Here is a 16,283-nt window from a genome sequence, read left to right as displayed (position 1 = left end):
CCTCCAGCGATGTCCCCCGAGCACACAGCGCGCCAGCTCAGAGCTGATGCGCTGTGTCTCCTGCCGGCTGGCTCCTCCGCACATGTACGGGATCTTACTACTCCCGTGAAATTCCCAGCACAGTCCGGAGCCAGCACCCGCCACAGCCAGGGACAGCTCTGTCCCTGCCCTGGAGATAGGGCATCGTTACCATGCGGCTGTCGAAATCGACAGCTGCAGGTGTCGGAACAATTAGCGATGCTGACTGTCCATACAATGCCCTGTCACTGGGCACAGACCGCGGTTATCACACATGGGGGGAAGCAGTATAGCGCACATAATGTACGCTGATACCACTTCCCCCCATTGCGACTGATCTTACATTTACCCCTAAATGTATTAAGCTTAAAAAGTGATAAAGTGGAGACGGATAAAGAGTGATAAAGTACCAGCCAATCAGCTTCCTAACTGCCATGTAACAGGATGTGTTTGAAAAATTACAGGAGCTAGTTGGCTGGTACTTTATCTCTCTTTATCCGTCTCCACTCCATTACTTTGTAAGGCTTAATACATTTGGGCCTATGTTCCTAATACTCAGGAGCATCCCTATCTGTTCAGTGTATGGTTAACTTGATGTAGATCTCTGCAAAGTTAAATATAGACTGTACTGCTGTGACACACCTGTTGTTCTGTGTAGGAAAATCAATTTTTGCACGTTTTAAGTTTTGCTCTTACATAAGTAATGGGAACAAAGGTCCTGAGTCGAATACAAGTGAAAGTGTGGACAGATCTCGCACAACTTTCAGCTTACGGTGCATTCACCAATGTAAGAAAACGGCGACTGCGTATGCGCCGGATCAGGCATATGCACACTGTTCGCTAGTGCTTGCGTAATAGATTGATCCATCCATTGACGTACCCCATGGTACGTTAAGTGGGTGTTTCTGGGTGGTAAACACGCGAATGCACCAAACTGTGCTGATAACAGAAGGACTGTGGAATACTGTGTTATGGGCATGTAAGCCGGCTTCTGTACTCGATTGTAGTGCACGCAGACAGAGATGGAAAGTAAGAAGACTAACATGGCCGTACGTAGAAACGGCCGCTGATGTGTCCAGCTCATAATCTGGTCCAAAAAGTGCAGATGGCAACATTTAGAGAAGAATAAACAATTTGGGGTGTATTCAATAAGTGTCGGAAGCTGCCGTCTTGTCTTGTTGTGTATTCGGGGTCATTCCGAGTTGATTGCATGTAGCAACTTTTTGCTGCCCATGCGATCAACTAGACGCCGCCTATGGGGGGGCGTATATCTGCATAGCAGGGCTGCGAATGCTTGTGCAGCCCTGCTATGCAAAAACAGTTTCCTGTAAAAGAAGACCAGGGTAAGAGTTACTTACCCTGTGCGATCGTTCCAGCAATGCAGGTCCCGGAATTGACGTCAAACACCCGCCCTCCAAACACCTGGACACACCTGCGTTCACCGAACCACTCCCAGAAAACGGTCAGTTGACACCCCGGAACGCCTTTCTCCTGTCAATCATCTTGTGGTCGCCGCTGCGACCGCTTTTGTCAGCGGCGTAGCTGCTCGCTAGGCAACAGCGTACCTGCGCAATGTGGCCGCCGCGCATGCGCAGAACCGACCCGTTCGCACCGCTGCGACAAACAGCAGCGCGCGAACGGGTCTGAATGACCCCCATTGTCGGAAGCGCGGCCAAACCCGACAGGTTTTAGCCCTGTTTCCGACAATGTCAATCCGACTTTAAAAAAAGTCAGATTGGCAGTGTCTGGACAGGCCAAACCTGTCGGGTTTGGCCGCTGCACTGATGGGGACCAGGAGCCGGGCTCCGTCTTAGCAGCACGGCAGGATGACGGAAGTGCCGGGAGGAGGTTAGAAGAAGCCGGTGACGTGCTGACTGCTCCGGCCAGTCCCCAAACTCTAGCTGCGGTCGCAGGGTGGGAGGTAAGTCGCGGGTATAGCCACAGCCTTTTATCCAGCGGAGCTTCAGGAGACGAGTCTGGGTGCAGCAGGAATCTGAGAGGAGCCAGACAGGGAGAGGTGGGCGACTGTCTTTGTCCTTTCAGACTCTGTCAGTCCGACTTTAAAAAAAAGTTGGATTGACATTGTCGGGAATGGACAAATCCTATCGGATTCATTGAATAGTGCTTTGTCGGATCCTTTCCGACAATGCTTGTCGGAAAGGATCCGACTCTTATTGAATATACCCCTTATTCCGACCGCATACTGTATGTGAACTTATTACTACCACATAAGGAAACTTAAGCAGTGATCAAATGTTGAACTGCGTGAGATGTGTGTGGATGAGTTGTCTTCTTTGTATTTTAATTTATGGATGTGACATTTAGAACTGCGGCATAACAACTCTGTATACGTCACTTGTTCCTCCACTTACAGTATGAGCTTCTAATCTGTCTACAATGTAGAGTACCTTGCTGGTAATAACTCTTAGCTACCATGAGAGCAATAACAGCATTTGCTGGGGAAGAAAAGAGATATAATTATAAATATAATTTTTAATGGGCATTTTCATACTTTTGCTTTCTAATCTCTTAATCCCCAAGGGTCAGTTAACTCAATTGAATCTCGATAATACAGAATTTTGATTGAGTCACGCTACATATAGACCCGCTGAGGCTGTTACATACTGTAATGAAAAGTATTTTACGAGTTTGTTGAGTGATACATTACAAAAACATAGTTAACAGATAACCACTGTTTTCTGTCTGGCTACAGTACTACCCTATTATTAATTTAGGCCTTCACAGAGCTTTGATGCAAAGGGATGATTATAGATAGGGTACTAGCTTTACATAAAGTAGGGGTTACATATGGCCTTATTTGGTACAGATATATCCTCATTCACCTAGCGCATTTGTGCCATAAGGTGCACTTAGACACTCCGCCATGGGTAGCAAATTCCTACTTTTTCATAAATTATTTGCCTTGTAGCTGAATACAAAGTCAGTCACAGTCTACCAGGCACGCTAGCACGGTGTACCAGGCACGCTAGCACAATGTACCAGGGTGGTCATTCCGAGTTGATCGCTCGCTAGCAGTTTTTAGCAGCCGTGTAAACATTATGCCACCGCCCACTGGGAGTGTATTTTAGCTTAGCAGAAGTGCGAACGAATGGGTCGCAGAGCGGCTACAAAGTTTTTATGTGCAGTTTCAGAGTACTGTAGCTCAAAACCTTCTCAGCGCTTGCGATCACTTCAGACTGTTCAGTTCCTGTTTTGACGTCACAAACACGCCCTGCGTTCGCCCAGCCACGCCTGAGTTTTTCCGAACACACCCTGAAAACGGTCAGTTGACACCCAGAAACGCCCACTTCATGTCAATCACACTTCGGCCAACAGTGCGAATGAAATGGTTCGCTAGACCCTGTGCAAAATAACATTGTTCGTTGTGCTCGAACGACGTGCAAGCGCATTGCGCCGCGTGCGCAGAACAGCCGTTTTTTAGCCTGACCGCTGCGCTGCGAACAACTGCAGCTAGCGATCACCTCGGAATGACCACCCAGGCACGCTAGCACAGTACTTTTGTAACACAGGAATTAGTATTAAGTTGCAGATTAAGCATAATGATATGTGGTGCAAGGCATGGTCAAAACTCTGTCTTTGGCCTTTTCTACCCATGTTAGCAACTAAGCCGCATTCAGAAAGTCATGAGATGCCAGCACCAGCAGTCCATGTACTTTCTACTTTCTACTGTACTTTTGTTGGATTAGTGATTCAGTAAGACGTGTGTTTTTCAGAAAAAGTCTTTGGTGATACATTTGGCGTAGTTGAGTAGCAAAGTCAGTGATGTGACAAACGGGGCTCTATTACACAATGTCAGCAAAGGTTCATGTGGACCCATCAATAATAAGCAATCAATCCATGCGTCAAGAAGAAGCAATTCCAGGTGAGTATGTTTTATAGTGTCAGTGAGATGTAGCATGTTAGTGGGATTTTGGCGTTTGCGATAGGTCTGTCTTGGAGGAGGTTAAACAGATGGAATTTAGAGCTTCTGTGTTAACGAGACGGAAAGGGAAGTTAATTGTGTAGGAAATATTGGAAAAGAAAGTAAATATGTGAACAAAAGACAGATCACGTTCATGTGTTATAGAATTAGTTACCTGGGAAAGCCCTAAGCTGTGGAATGAAGAGTCATTTTGAAGAATATTATTGTGTTCCATCATGGGGATGGTAGTAAATAAGTATTTGGGTAGACAGTGTTGAAGGCAAACAGGGATAATGCTGTAGAATGGATGCTGTGGTCCAGGAGGACAGTAAAATCCTGCAACATATAAAGAAAATGATGCAGGAGTCAGAAAGTGCAGAACTTAAGGTGTAGGTAGGTCAGGAACGGGAATATATGAAAATGTCATTGCGCTAACAGCATTATATTTTCTCCACCATCCTGCAGTTCCCGGAAATGGGAGTGTGTGTGTGTGGTATAAAGCACCAGAGTACGGGGCACATTACGTGAATTCCGTCCTCGTAGGAACAAAATCTGGAATACATGAAATAAAGTGAGGACCATTAGGGATATCGGCAATGTTCCCTGCTGCTAAGTACAGCTGTAGGTATACAGAAAGTTTCTTTGTGGTAAGCTTGCCGGACTTTTTCTAAGTGTAAGCAGATTGTGTTAGCAAAGTAGGGAGGAAGAAATGAGCTGGGTACTTATATGGAGAGTATTTATAACAATGAGTACACGTTTTTTCTTTAAGCAAGCAAGAAACTATATATAAAAAGTAATGCAGTGATCTTTGTAGAGATACATAAAAGAGGAAAGCTGTGACCTAGTATACAGTAGGTATAGTACACCATGACTGCGGCTACAGCAATTCTAGCTGGCAAGCAGGGTCATGCAGACTTATTGATCATTGCTAGAGCCTTCTAACGGTTCACGTTGCTTATCTCCACATATGTCCAAACTTGACACCTCAGCTCAGCAGAGCCTGGTATAGGTCATTGGTAAGGCCCCATCTGGAATACTGTGTCCAGTTCTGGAGACCCTATCTCCAGAAGGATATAAATACATTAGAGAGTGTACAAAGAAGGGCAACTAAAATGGTGCATGGCCTACATCACAAAACTTACCCGGAAAGGCTAAAAGATCTTAACATGTATAGTTTGGAGGAGAGAAGGGAAAGGGGAGACATGATAGAAACTTTCAAATATATAAAGGGTCTTAACAAAGTTCAGGAGGGAAACATTCTTCAAAGGAAAAGAAGTATTAGAACTCGAGGGCATACATTGAGACTGGAGGGAGGCAGGTTCAGGGGAAATTTAAGGAAAAACTACTTCACAGAAAGGGTAGTGGATAAGTGGAATAGCCTCCCATCAGAGGTGGTAGAGGCTAAGACTGTAGGGCAATTTAAACATGCTTGGGACAGGCATATGAATATCCTTACAAAGAATCAAGATTAAAAAAGGGTTGAGATTGCCTAAAGGATAAAAAAAAAAAGGGGCAGACTAGATGGGCCAAGTGGTTCTTATCTGCCGTCAAATTCTATGTTTCTATGTTTCTATGTAAGATCTGAGTCTCTCATCCACACACATTACCTTCGCCCATTCATGGTTACAGGGCTTCTGTCGGGCTGCACCCACTCTGTGGAATGCCCTCCCACTCACAATATCCCTATTACTATGAAGCTAAGCCCCCTTTATCAACTATATAGCTTTGCCCTATTGACAATCACATTCACTGAGGATGTTTAGCACCTGTGATTGACAGGTGTGGGTGTAGCGGGGGTGGAGTTATGGCGTTGCGGCATGATATCACACGCAGCCGCTCTGAAAAAAAAAATGGCTGCTGACACAACTTTAGATTTGATGCCTTCGCGTCCCCCAGCATGTGCCAAGATGAACGCAGATCTGGCTTCGTATGCAGCGATCTGCGTTCATCTTTGAATAACCCCCTTGGTTATTGCTGTAGGTATTACTACTTTGTATCCAATGTCTCTCTGTCAGCAGTGCATACTAAATGATCTCCTCCCCAGGATTACGCTGCTCAGTCAGTGTGTCTTCTAATGTCGCACATTTCACAGTTACTCCTTTAGAAGTTTTCCTGCAGCCAGTGTAGGAAAAAGGAAAGTTTTAGATCTCCAAAATGGTAGATTATTGATTTATTGTAGCTGAGGTTGATAAGCAGGACCTGGAACTATAGGGCTTGGCCGCACTGATTGTAATACTGGGGAACTCTTGCATGCTGCGTGGCCCACTGCAGGGCCATGGTCACGCTATCTTGGGAGTGTGGCTCCCTTTCCCCTAGTTCTGCGCACCTTTTGATAATTTTTAACATATCTAGTAATTCACTTCACAAATGTCTTAACCGCGGTTCTGTGCCTTTATCACTGCAGCATGTAAGCTGCTGAACTGAAGTTGGCTTGGGGTTATGTGGTATCTACATGCTTGCAAGTTTTTTCCTGGGAAGCTGTATCGCTACTGTATGTGTGTGATGAGAATTTTAAGTTATGGGAGTTGCAAATAATTTTAAAGAAAATGTGATTAACAAACTTATGCACATTATCTTACCATTGTGTTCTTTTTTTTTAGGTGTGGAAGAGGAAAAGCAACAGCCGGTTTTCTAGTATTTGCTGGGCTTGCTTGTATATTCACAATGTTTTTACCAGACAACACCAGTAAGTAAACGTAGAGAGACAAAACTTTTTTTTTTTTTTTAAATACAGTAAACATGAATATAAGGAAATTCTTTTAATACTTCTGTGATAGCTGCTGGGTTTTTATAATCAGTGGTGGTTCTAGGGACGGAAATTGGGGGTATTGCCTGGGGTTCGCGGCCTGTGGGCCGGGCCGCAGTCATCCTGCCGGCGCCCATCCACTCTCTCACCTGCCGTCACCACTATATTTGCAAACTGTGCCTGCTGACGCTGTTCCCAGCCTCCTAGAATGTGGGGGCATGACACTGTTGAGCATGGCTGCATTGAGCGAGAAGATGGACTCTGAGCAGCAGCATCGCATCTCCTCACATTCTCCCGTGCACTGCCTGCCTGAACCGGAGGGGAAGACCCTGTGACAGTCCCTGGCCGTCACACACTGTGGGCAGAACAAGCAGCAGCAAAGAGGAGGGATCCTCCTGCCTTCACACGCTAAGAAGTAGGCACTGATTGCCCGCTGTTCCCTGTGCATATCTTTATTTTTTGTACATCCATTGCCACACCTCCGATCAGGCCATGCCCCGCATGGGGGGCAAGCCAAAGGAAACTTTTGCCCTAGCTCTGCAAAGTCTAGAACCGGCCCTGTGTATAATGTTCAGTACTTGGTCAAAGGTTGTGAAGGAAAAGCAGGTTGTTCTTGTTCAGACCTCGTTTGTAGAACTTTTATTTCTTATTTTCTGTTTTGTTTAAATGTATGTAATCAAAAGTGATCATTTTTCAAACATACGTAGCACCTATGATTTAAGTCTTACGGGTATATTCAATTGTAAATAAAAAATGTCGGAAAGACATTGTCGAGAACAGCCAAATCCTGTCAGATTTGACCTATCATTAAATAGTGCTTTGTTGGATCCTTTCCAACAATGCTTGTCGGAAAGGATCCGACTTGAATTGAATATACCCGTTGGGGGGAAAGTCACTAAAATACCGTTTTGCCAAACTGCAGGTTTTCTTTCGATTTGTTGCGTAACTTGTAAACATGGAGTGCGTTATTTCAATCTGCCATGTCTGAAGCTGTAATCCTGGTTCTTAGACAGGAAAGTTATATATATATATATATATATATATATATATATATATACACCATTCAATGTATTAAGTAGAGGTTTGCTTTGCTACATGGATACTCGCACTTGTTAGTAAAAACATAAGACGTGGTTCTAATGTGTAAGATAACGGTATGCTATCTTGTCTAACTAAATAAAAAACCCTCCGATACATTCTATATGAGTGCCCCTTTACATAGAAAGTACTGGGGTAATCCGGAGTAACAGTTGGCCCCTTTTGGTACATGTAGCCATTAGGTAAACACTTGTGCCTATGTACATGCTGGTGCTAGTTGTTTTACAAGCACCAGCAAGCAATAACAGCAATGGGCTCTCATTGCACGCTTCCACTTATAGAACAGCAGGTGACAGCATGCACATGGGTGGAAGTGCTTTCTTGTTCTTGTAGGGTAATTTTTAAATAATACAAGTATTTCCTCTATAAGAAATAAAAATATATTACCCCAGTTGTAAATACATTTATAGTGAATGCCTCTAATAGTAAGTAAATATTGGACATTAGTTATTCATTATTGTGAGAATGTTTTATTGATTTACTTAATATCAAGCACGTGTATCACATTTTATTTATTTATTTTTTTACTATCGGGGCATTCTATATATATTTACTTGCTATATGGGACATTTATTATATATTGACTTAGTATATGGGCACAGTATCTTTTTACTTCAAACAGGAGCAATACATATAGCCCATACAGTAACTGTGACATTACAAGTGCATGCTGGCACTTGTAGTTCTGTTGTGCCAGCATGCAGTTACAGTAATGGACTGTCAGTGTATATTTTCACTTGTAATGCCACTAGAGATTGCACCTAATTTTCACATTGTAAGACTACTACCCTGTGGTCAGGAGAACCAGAAGGGGATCCAGTGCTACAGTATTCAATATTCACTTGTGCGGATCTTTCTGCCAATGGCGGACATCAATGATCGGCATAAAACCAGCATGTAAATAATCCCTGTCTCGCATATCTTTATCAGTTTTGGGAATCAACATCCTTGACATCTGCTATAAAACTTCAAGAGATTTATCAATAAACCCTCACAAGAGTGTTACTGTATTTCCAGTTTAGATGTTTTTTGAGTTCTGGTTAATTTTGCAACTTAAAAATATTTTAATATTCATGTAATGACTGATGGTAAAGCTGTGATATTGAGATGAATAACCTTGAGTAGCTAATTTAAATCAGTTTTAATTTAGAGTAAATTAAAGAGGAATTTTCGGTAAAGATAAAGTATATTCTTGAAAGAGGATTGGACTTCCTTTATATGCATAACCACAAACTGGAACTTTGTGCAGATTTTATTTACATCACAGAATCAATCTCATTTTCTGTTACTGAAATAAAAGCAGTATCAGAAATGAGTTAGTAGAGGAAACAGGCTGGAGATGTTCCTAACAAGGATGGAACTTTCATTGGGTCTCATTGGGTGAATGCAATGATAACATCGGACACAGTGGAGCGATTTTCTGCCACTGATCATGTGCCGAAGCTGAACTGTGCACGCGCAGTAATTGAATAGTGATAGCGCAAATGCACAGATGATTTATTTGTAAAGTGAGTGACAAGTAGTCAGGATTTGGTGGAGGTAATGGGGTGGCTATAATTAAAAACCAGGTGTGTCGGGACCGTTTTATGGGCCTTCCTTAGTTGGCCACAGCAAATTTGTTTGCCGCTGGAGAGATGCCAGCTTCTTAGGAGAGCCACTCGGTCTGAAACAGTATGGAGTTGCTCAGATGTCCAATGTGCTTATGTTCCCAATTTTGCTGCTTATGTGCGCCGGATGTGAGACGCAGACTGTGGTATTTTCTGTGCACAAGACTGACTCATGAGATTATTTGTACGAGTGCACAACAAATGAAATCGCAGCTGCGCATGCAACTGTGTGCACCTCTGGGTCAGGCCCTTTGCTGCAGGGGTTGTGACTCCTTTGGGTCCTCATTTTCCATATATGTATTACTTTCTAATACAGAGACATTATGTCACACTTTGCTAAGTGGGCGTTCGACTTTTTTTCTTCAGTGGCATAAAATTACTATCCAAAGAGGAGTATAGGTTGAGTATCCCATATCCAAATATTCCGAAATACGGAATATTCCGAAATACGGACTTTTTTGAGTGAGAGTGAGATAGTGAAACCTTTGTTTTTTGATGACTCAGTGTACACAAACTTTGTTTAATACACAAAGTTATTAAAAATATTGTATTAAATGACCTTCAGGCTGTGTGTATAAGGTGTATATGAAACATAAATGCATTCTGTGCTTAGATTTAGGTCCCATCACCATGATATCTCATTATGGTATGCAATTATTCCAAAATACGGAAAAATCCGATAACCAAAATACCTCTGGTCCCAAGCATTTTGGATAAGGGATACTCAACCTGTATTGCATTCTGTAGGTAATTCACATAATGGTAAATGACCTTATACCATATAACCAGGGCAGCATCATAATATCCAATATATGTTTTGCGGTGTTATATAGTAAACTGGTAGTGCTCACTTACGTAATTAAGATAATCCTAAAAAAGGAGCATTATCTGAACTTGGACTAATAACAGATTTATAAATACACAACATAGTAATTCATTTCTTGTGTTGTGAGCACAGACATAGGGCCTGATGAAGATGTGGATGGAGTGGCTGTCACTTTGGAGCAGCAGTGATAGTGCTGTATGATAATGCTGCAGGTGGCATGTATTACAGTCAGATGCCTTCTGCTGCAGTAGTGACCTGACCTGCATCCTAGGACGCAGCATCGGATCACTGGACTCACCCAACTCCACTCTTCCATCCCGCTCAGCCTGCAGCCATCCTTCAAACATACCTCCCTCTGCTCCTTCCAGTCCTTGCTCACTCACACCCAATTCAGCTCTGCAGACCCACTCAACCTGCAGCCATCTACCCCACTCACCTCCAGTCCATGCTCACTTACACCCAACTCCACTTTCCAGACTTGCTCACCCTACAACAATCCACCGTACTCACCTCCATTCTGCTCCAGCCAGTACCTACTTACCGCACTTAGCTCTACTCCCTCCAGCACTACACCCCTCTCACCTTCTCTCACCTTCTTTCCCTCCAGCCCCACTTGCCCTGCAGCACTGTACCCTACTCACTTCCGCTCTACTCCCGCCAGTCCTTTCCACCCTGTACCCCACTGTTTTCCCTTCAATCCCGCTCATTTTGCAGCACTGCACTTTATGCACATATACCGTTCTTGCTCCTGTTCCTCACTCACCTGTATTCCCTCCTGTCCCATTCACTCTGTAGAATTATACTCTCCTTAATCCCTCCAGTCTTGCTTACTCGGCAGCATTGCACTCTGCTTAATCCACCAGTCCCACGGTCCTTGCAGCTTTACACTCTGTTTCCTTCCGGTTCTGCTCATCCAGCAAGATAGCATCCACTCACCAATGGCTCTTCAGTTCCGCTCACCATCCTCAACTCGACATTGACTCCAGCAGAGACTACTTCCCCCAACCATATGTTCCGACCCACTCTGCACCACCGACTCTATTCCCAGTGGAGTGGACAGTTACCGGGGCACAAGAAGCACCAGTCCTGTTAAGATACCTGACCATCCACCTACCTCCTGGTCCCATGTTCTATGCCTGACTGGTGCCACAGCTGAGCCTGCCACTTTGAGTATTCACCAAGAAGAATCATCTGCCAGAGCTGTATTTTACATGCCTACTGGTGATATGAAGCGGCCATTATGTTGAACCTTGTACATATTAGAAATGTTACCACATGGACCCTCTGCACTGATGGGCCACGGGATCTGCCACGTTTTGCCTGCAGTTTTGGGTTACAGAGCTTTACTATGCCTCATTGTTATTTTATTTTTCTTCACAGTAAGTGATCTTAACAGCAGACTTGTACAATATTGCTTCGATAGAATGTCTTTTCAGCATATATCTGAGATACCTCCTATTTCCGGGAGATGTGATTTACCAAGCAGAGTTTGGCCCTGTAGCTAACGCCATCTGGAGATGGTGTTGTGCTGCTGTAGCCTATGGGATACACTTTACAAAATTACCTGGCACCCTTCCCTGCAATGGCCGCCACTCATGTGTGGTCAGTAGATTGTGCAGGAGTCCCGATAGAGAAGTCAGACTGCTGAGATTCTGAGCACATTGTAGGGACAGGCTTTTTTCGGGTGAACAGTAATACATTCGTGCTGTATTATCACACTGTAAAGCTATTTTGGGTGCTAATATCACACACATATTGCACTGCAAATGTGAGTATTGATAAATGGGCCCCTAGAAAGTAGAAAACCAGTGACTTTAATGACTGTGGTGTAAAAGTCCCTTTCCACCACAAGAGAGCACCTTTGCCACTTTTCTAGTTTTTTTATATGTAAATGGTCAATGTTCTATACGAGCCGACTCATGAAGTTAGTGTGGTGCTTCTTGAAGGAGAAAAATCAGGGCCACTGTCCTTTGCAGTGCAGTCATTTCTGCCCCTAGCAACAGATGCACTGTGGGCTTCTACAGCAATTTTATCCAGAGCACGTTACTAATGGTTTTCTCCCTTCCAGACGATCAGTATAATTTCTGTAAAGACGCATGAGACTGATCTTGAGGACTGCCAGAGTATTGAAAGACATCAAACTGCTCTACATGTGTAAATGCGATCTCCGACTGTGTTAAAATATTCCATCTCATAACATCCTGTGTCAGTATATCTCTGTCAGTTTAACATTGTCGTACTGTAGGAGATCTAATTATGTCGCTGTTTACCATATTTACCAGGATTGTAGCTCTGATACGGTTAGTCAGTTAAACTTTATTTTAAAATGATGTACGAGTCCTAGAGAGATATTTATCAATTATCTGGTTTTAGACACATTCATTGTAATTTCATATCGTCCGCTATTCACAGCAATATACCGTTAAGAGGAGAAAAATAGTCCTTCCAGTGGAGTGCACATACATTTGCCAAAGATTTGCATACCATATTTAAATAGTAGCAACTGAAACAGAGACCAACAATGATGGAAGTTTATTATAGAACTCCTAAGGGAAATCTCATCTAGGCTGCTCCTGAAATCAGTTCATATTATAAGAGTCTCAGGATAAGTTAATATGACTTAATTAACCAATAAAATGTTGTGACACAATATTGTTATGTAATAGCAATGCAGTAACTACCTTTTGTTACAACTGATTAAACCAGCATAAGAGATGAAGATTAATGGGGTGTTAGTAAAAAACTCCTAAATAGGTCTCATTAGATAATACCTGTGAGGAGTAAGGAAAAATGCAGTAAATGTTAAGAGCGAGTTATCTATTTATGCAGAGATGTCACTATATTTGGCACTTGCTCTATGACACACTATCGGTCCCAAATGATGATAACCCTCTCAGGGATGCACACCTTTCCCAAAGCATAATCTCAGAATAACCTACCTTAAATTTGGAAATTGGTATTATCATAACTAGAACATAATTCTAAGGTATTTTTTGTAGCTTATTTTAATGTTCATTCCCTTTTCTTCATTTTATTTTGCTGATTTTAACTGTATATTACCACCTTGATATTGTTATTCATGCATTGCAATAAAAGTAATATTTTAGTTAATGTATGCAGATCTTTGCAAAATGTATGCGCACCATCCTAAATGACTGTCTTTCTATTCTTGACTGTACTACTTTGTGTACTGGACTAGCGCCCCACTCCGCGTATATTGGGATTTTATTTGGTAATGATTATTTGAGATTGGGTTATTTTGCATTGAGAAATAGTGCTTTGGTGCGACTCCTTTGCTACATGCATTAAAGCAATAATATACCGCCTGAATGTATCAAACTCACACGCAGGGATAGGGGCTCCAAAAGTGTCCTGTTCCTGCGATGTGTCTAGAGTGAAGTGACCTCATCACATTCCGGAGCTTGGTAAACATGACAGTTTAGCATCGCCCATAGAAACCTATGGGTGCTGCGTCTGCTGTTGGAAATAGAGACTGCAGCAGATATGAACATACTGTGGGGTATATGCAATTGCGGTCGAATTGCAGCGAAAGTTGAAAAACGGGGCATTTTCGACAAAAAAAAACATGTCGAATTGGATTCGACAATGCAATACAGTACTTTTCGTCAAAATACCTGCCGTTTCAGATTCGACTTTTTGTAAATCGACATTTTCAAAATTCGACATGTCTGCAATGGTCAAAATGCGGCTTTTCGACAAAAGTATATTCAATTGAAGATTGTCGATTCGACAACAGTGCTTTTCGACAGTAATTTCGTCAATTTCATTCCGCCTCACTTTGCTGGCGAAATCTAATAAAAAATTGTAAAAACATGTTTTTTTTTGTGTTTTTTTTATTGCTAATAGCATATCTATTTTTATTAGAAGGGATTATGTACTTGGATTGTCTATCTTTGACTCACAAGTATTTATAATAGATTTTTAAAAAGAATATTTTTTTCTTCACTCTGCTGAGGGGAATGTACCCATGCTTCAACAGTTTTACCCAGGATACACTTCTGCAAAACCACTCCAGTATTGGACCAGTTTACCCCACTCCACCATGGATGTCCTACTTGTGATGTGGACCTGAACCACCGCCATGTTAGAGTCACTCTTTCAGGTGAGATGTATTGGCCAAAACTCCATCTTGTCTGAGTAACCTGTGTATATGCGCAGTGTTGCTGGGACCTTTTGTTCTTTCCCAGGGTGGAGGAAACACTCTCAAATTACCTCCTTATTCTCTTCCGCAGGTCTTGTGGAGTATCCTTCCCGATTTGCAGGAACCAGCGTGGATAAAGGGACACGACAATTCCCCTGCTGTACCATGGGTGACCTACTTGGGATGTGGACCTGAACCTCCGCCATGTTGCAGACACCCCCCCCCCCCTCAGGTGAGATGTATTGCCCAAAACTCCCGCTTGTCTAAAAGTAACCCAGGCATGTCCCAACTGCGGCCCTCCGGCATTTGCAAAACTGCATATCCAATTATGCCCTGACACAGCAATGATTACGCTGTGTCAGGGCATGCTTGGATGTGTAGTTTCTCAAGTGCCGGAGGGTTGCATTTGGGACAAAGGCCAATGTAACCTGCTTGTGTTCAAGTGTTGCTTGTACCTTGTCTTTGGATGACACCATACTATTCTCTTCCACAGGTCTTGCGGAGTATCCTTCAAGGTGCAGGAACCAGCGTGGATGAAGGGACCGGACAGTTCCCCTGCTGTACCATGGGTGACCTACTTGGGATGTGGACCTGAACCTACGCCATGTTACAGACACCCCCCCCCCACCCCCTCAGGTGAGATGTATTGCCTAAAACTCCCTCTTGTCTAAAAGTAACCCAGGCATGTCCCAACTGCGGCCCTCCGGCATTTGCAAAACTGCATATCCAATTATGCCCTGACACAGCAATGATTACGCTGTGTCAGGGCATGCTTGGATGTGTAGTTTCTCAAGTGCCGGAGGGTTGCATTTGGGACAAAGGCCAATGTAACCTGCTTGTGTTCAAGTGTTGCTTGTACCTTGTCTTTGGATGACACCATACTATTCTCTTCCACAGGTCTTGCGGAGTATCCTTCAAGGTGCAGGAACCAGCGTGGATGAAGGGACCGGACAGTTCCCCTGCTGTACCATGGGTGACCTACTTGGGATGTGGACCTGAACCTACGCCATGTTACAGACACCCCCCCCCCCCACCCCCTCAGGTGAGATGTATTGCCTAAAACTCCCTCTTGTCTAAAAGTAACCCAGGCATGTCCCGACTGCGGCCCTCCGGCATTTGCAAAACTGCATATCCAATCATGCCCTGACACAGCAATGCTTACGCTGTGTCAGGGCATGCTTGGATGTGTAGTTTCTCAAGTGCCGGAGGGTTGCATTTGGGACAAAGGCCAATGTAACCTGCTTGTGTTCAAGTGTTGCTTGTACCTTGTCTTTGGATGACACCATACTATTCTCTTCCACAGGTCTTACGGAGTATCCTTCAAGGTGCAGGAACCAGCGTGGATGTCAAGGGACAAGACAGTTCCCCTGCTGTACCATGGGCGACCTACCACAATACCACTCCATCTCTGAAATGCCCTATTTTACATTTTATTAACTAATAATTTAAAGAAAAACCACACAAAGCTTCTCATTTTAAAAATTTATTGAAGAATTAAAATTATTATTTTTTTATTAAAAAAATAAAATGTAATAAAAACAAAAAAAGTAGTGTGTGTTCTTCTTTACATTCTTTTCTTGTGTAGAGATCTGTGAAATAAAATAAAAAAATCCATATTGAGTAAAGACACTATTGATGTCATGTTCATTTCTTTCCCAAGAACATTTTTGGAACCACACAGCCCAGCATGACCCATTGCTGGACTGTTTTGTTCCCCAAGTGCAGGCGGTCCAAAGTGGCAGAGTGGTGTCAGTGGTCAGCACTTTGACACGCCTGCACTTGGGGAACCACACAGCCCAGCATGACCCATTGCTGGACTGTGGTGTTCCCTAAGTGCAGGCGGTCCAAAGTGGCAGAGTGGTGTCAGTGGTCAGCACTTTGACACGCCTGCACTTGGGGAACCA

At 43.4% G+C, this 16,283-nt stretch overlaps 1 protein-coding gene across 3 annotated transcripts in view; it reads left to right on the top strand.

Annotated features, from left to right (window-relative positions):
* The window catches only part of LOC135056445 (solute carrier family 22 member 15-like), a 469,036-nt gene that overhangs the window by 190,639 nt on the left and 262,114 nt on the right, over nucleotides 1-16,283 (top strand). For all 3 annotated transcript variants that reach the window (XM_063961635.1, XM_063961634.1, XM_063961636.1), the window contains exon 8: nucleotides 6,541-6,626. In XM_063961635.1, the coding sequence (XP_063817705.1) occupies nucleotides 6,541-6,626 (86 nt within the window). The remainder of the gene's footprint in view (nucleotides 1-6,540; nucleotides 6,627-16,283) is intronic.

The sequence above is a fragment of the Pseudophryne corroboree genome, chromosome 3, assembly GCF_028390025.1.
Source record: "Pseudophryne corroboree isolate aPseCor3 chromosome 3, aPseCor3.hap2, whole genome shotgun sequence".
NCBI lineage: Eukaryota > Metazoa > Chordata > Amphibia > Anura > Myobatrachidae > Pseudophryne > Pseudophryne corroboree.
This window is presented reverse-complemented; position numbering and strand designations above follow the sequence as displayed.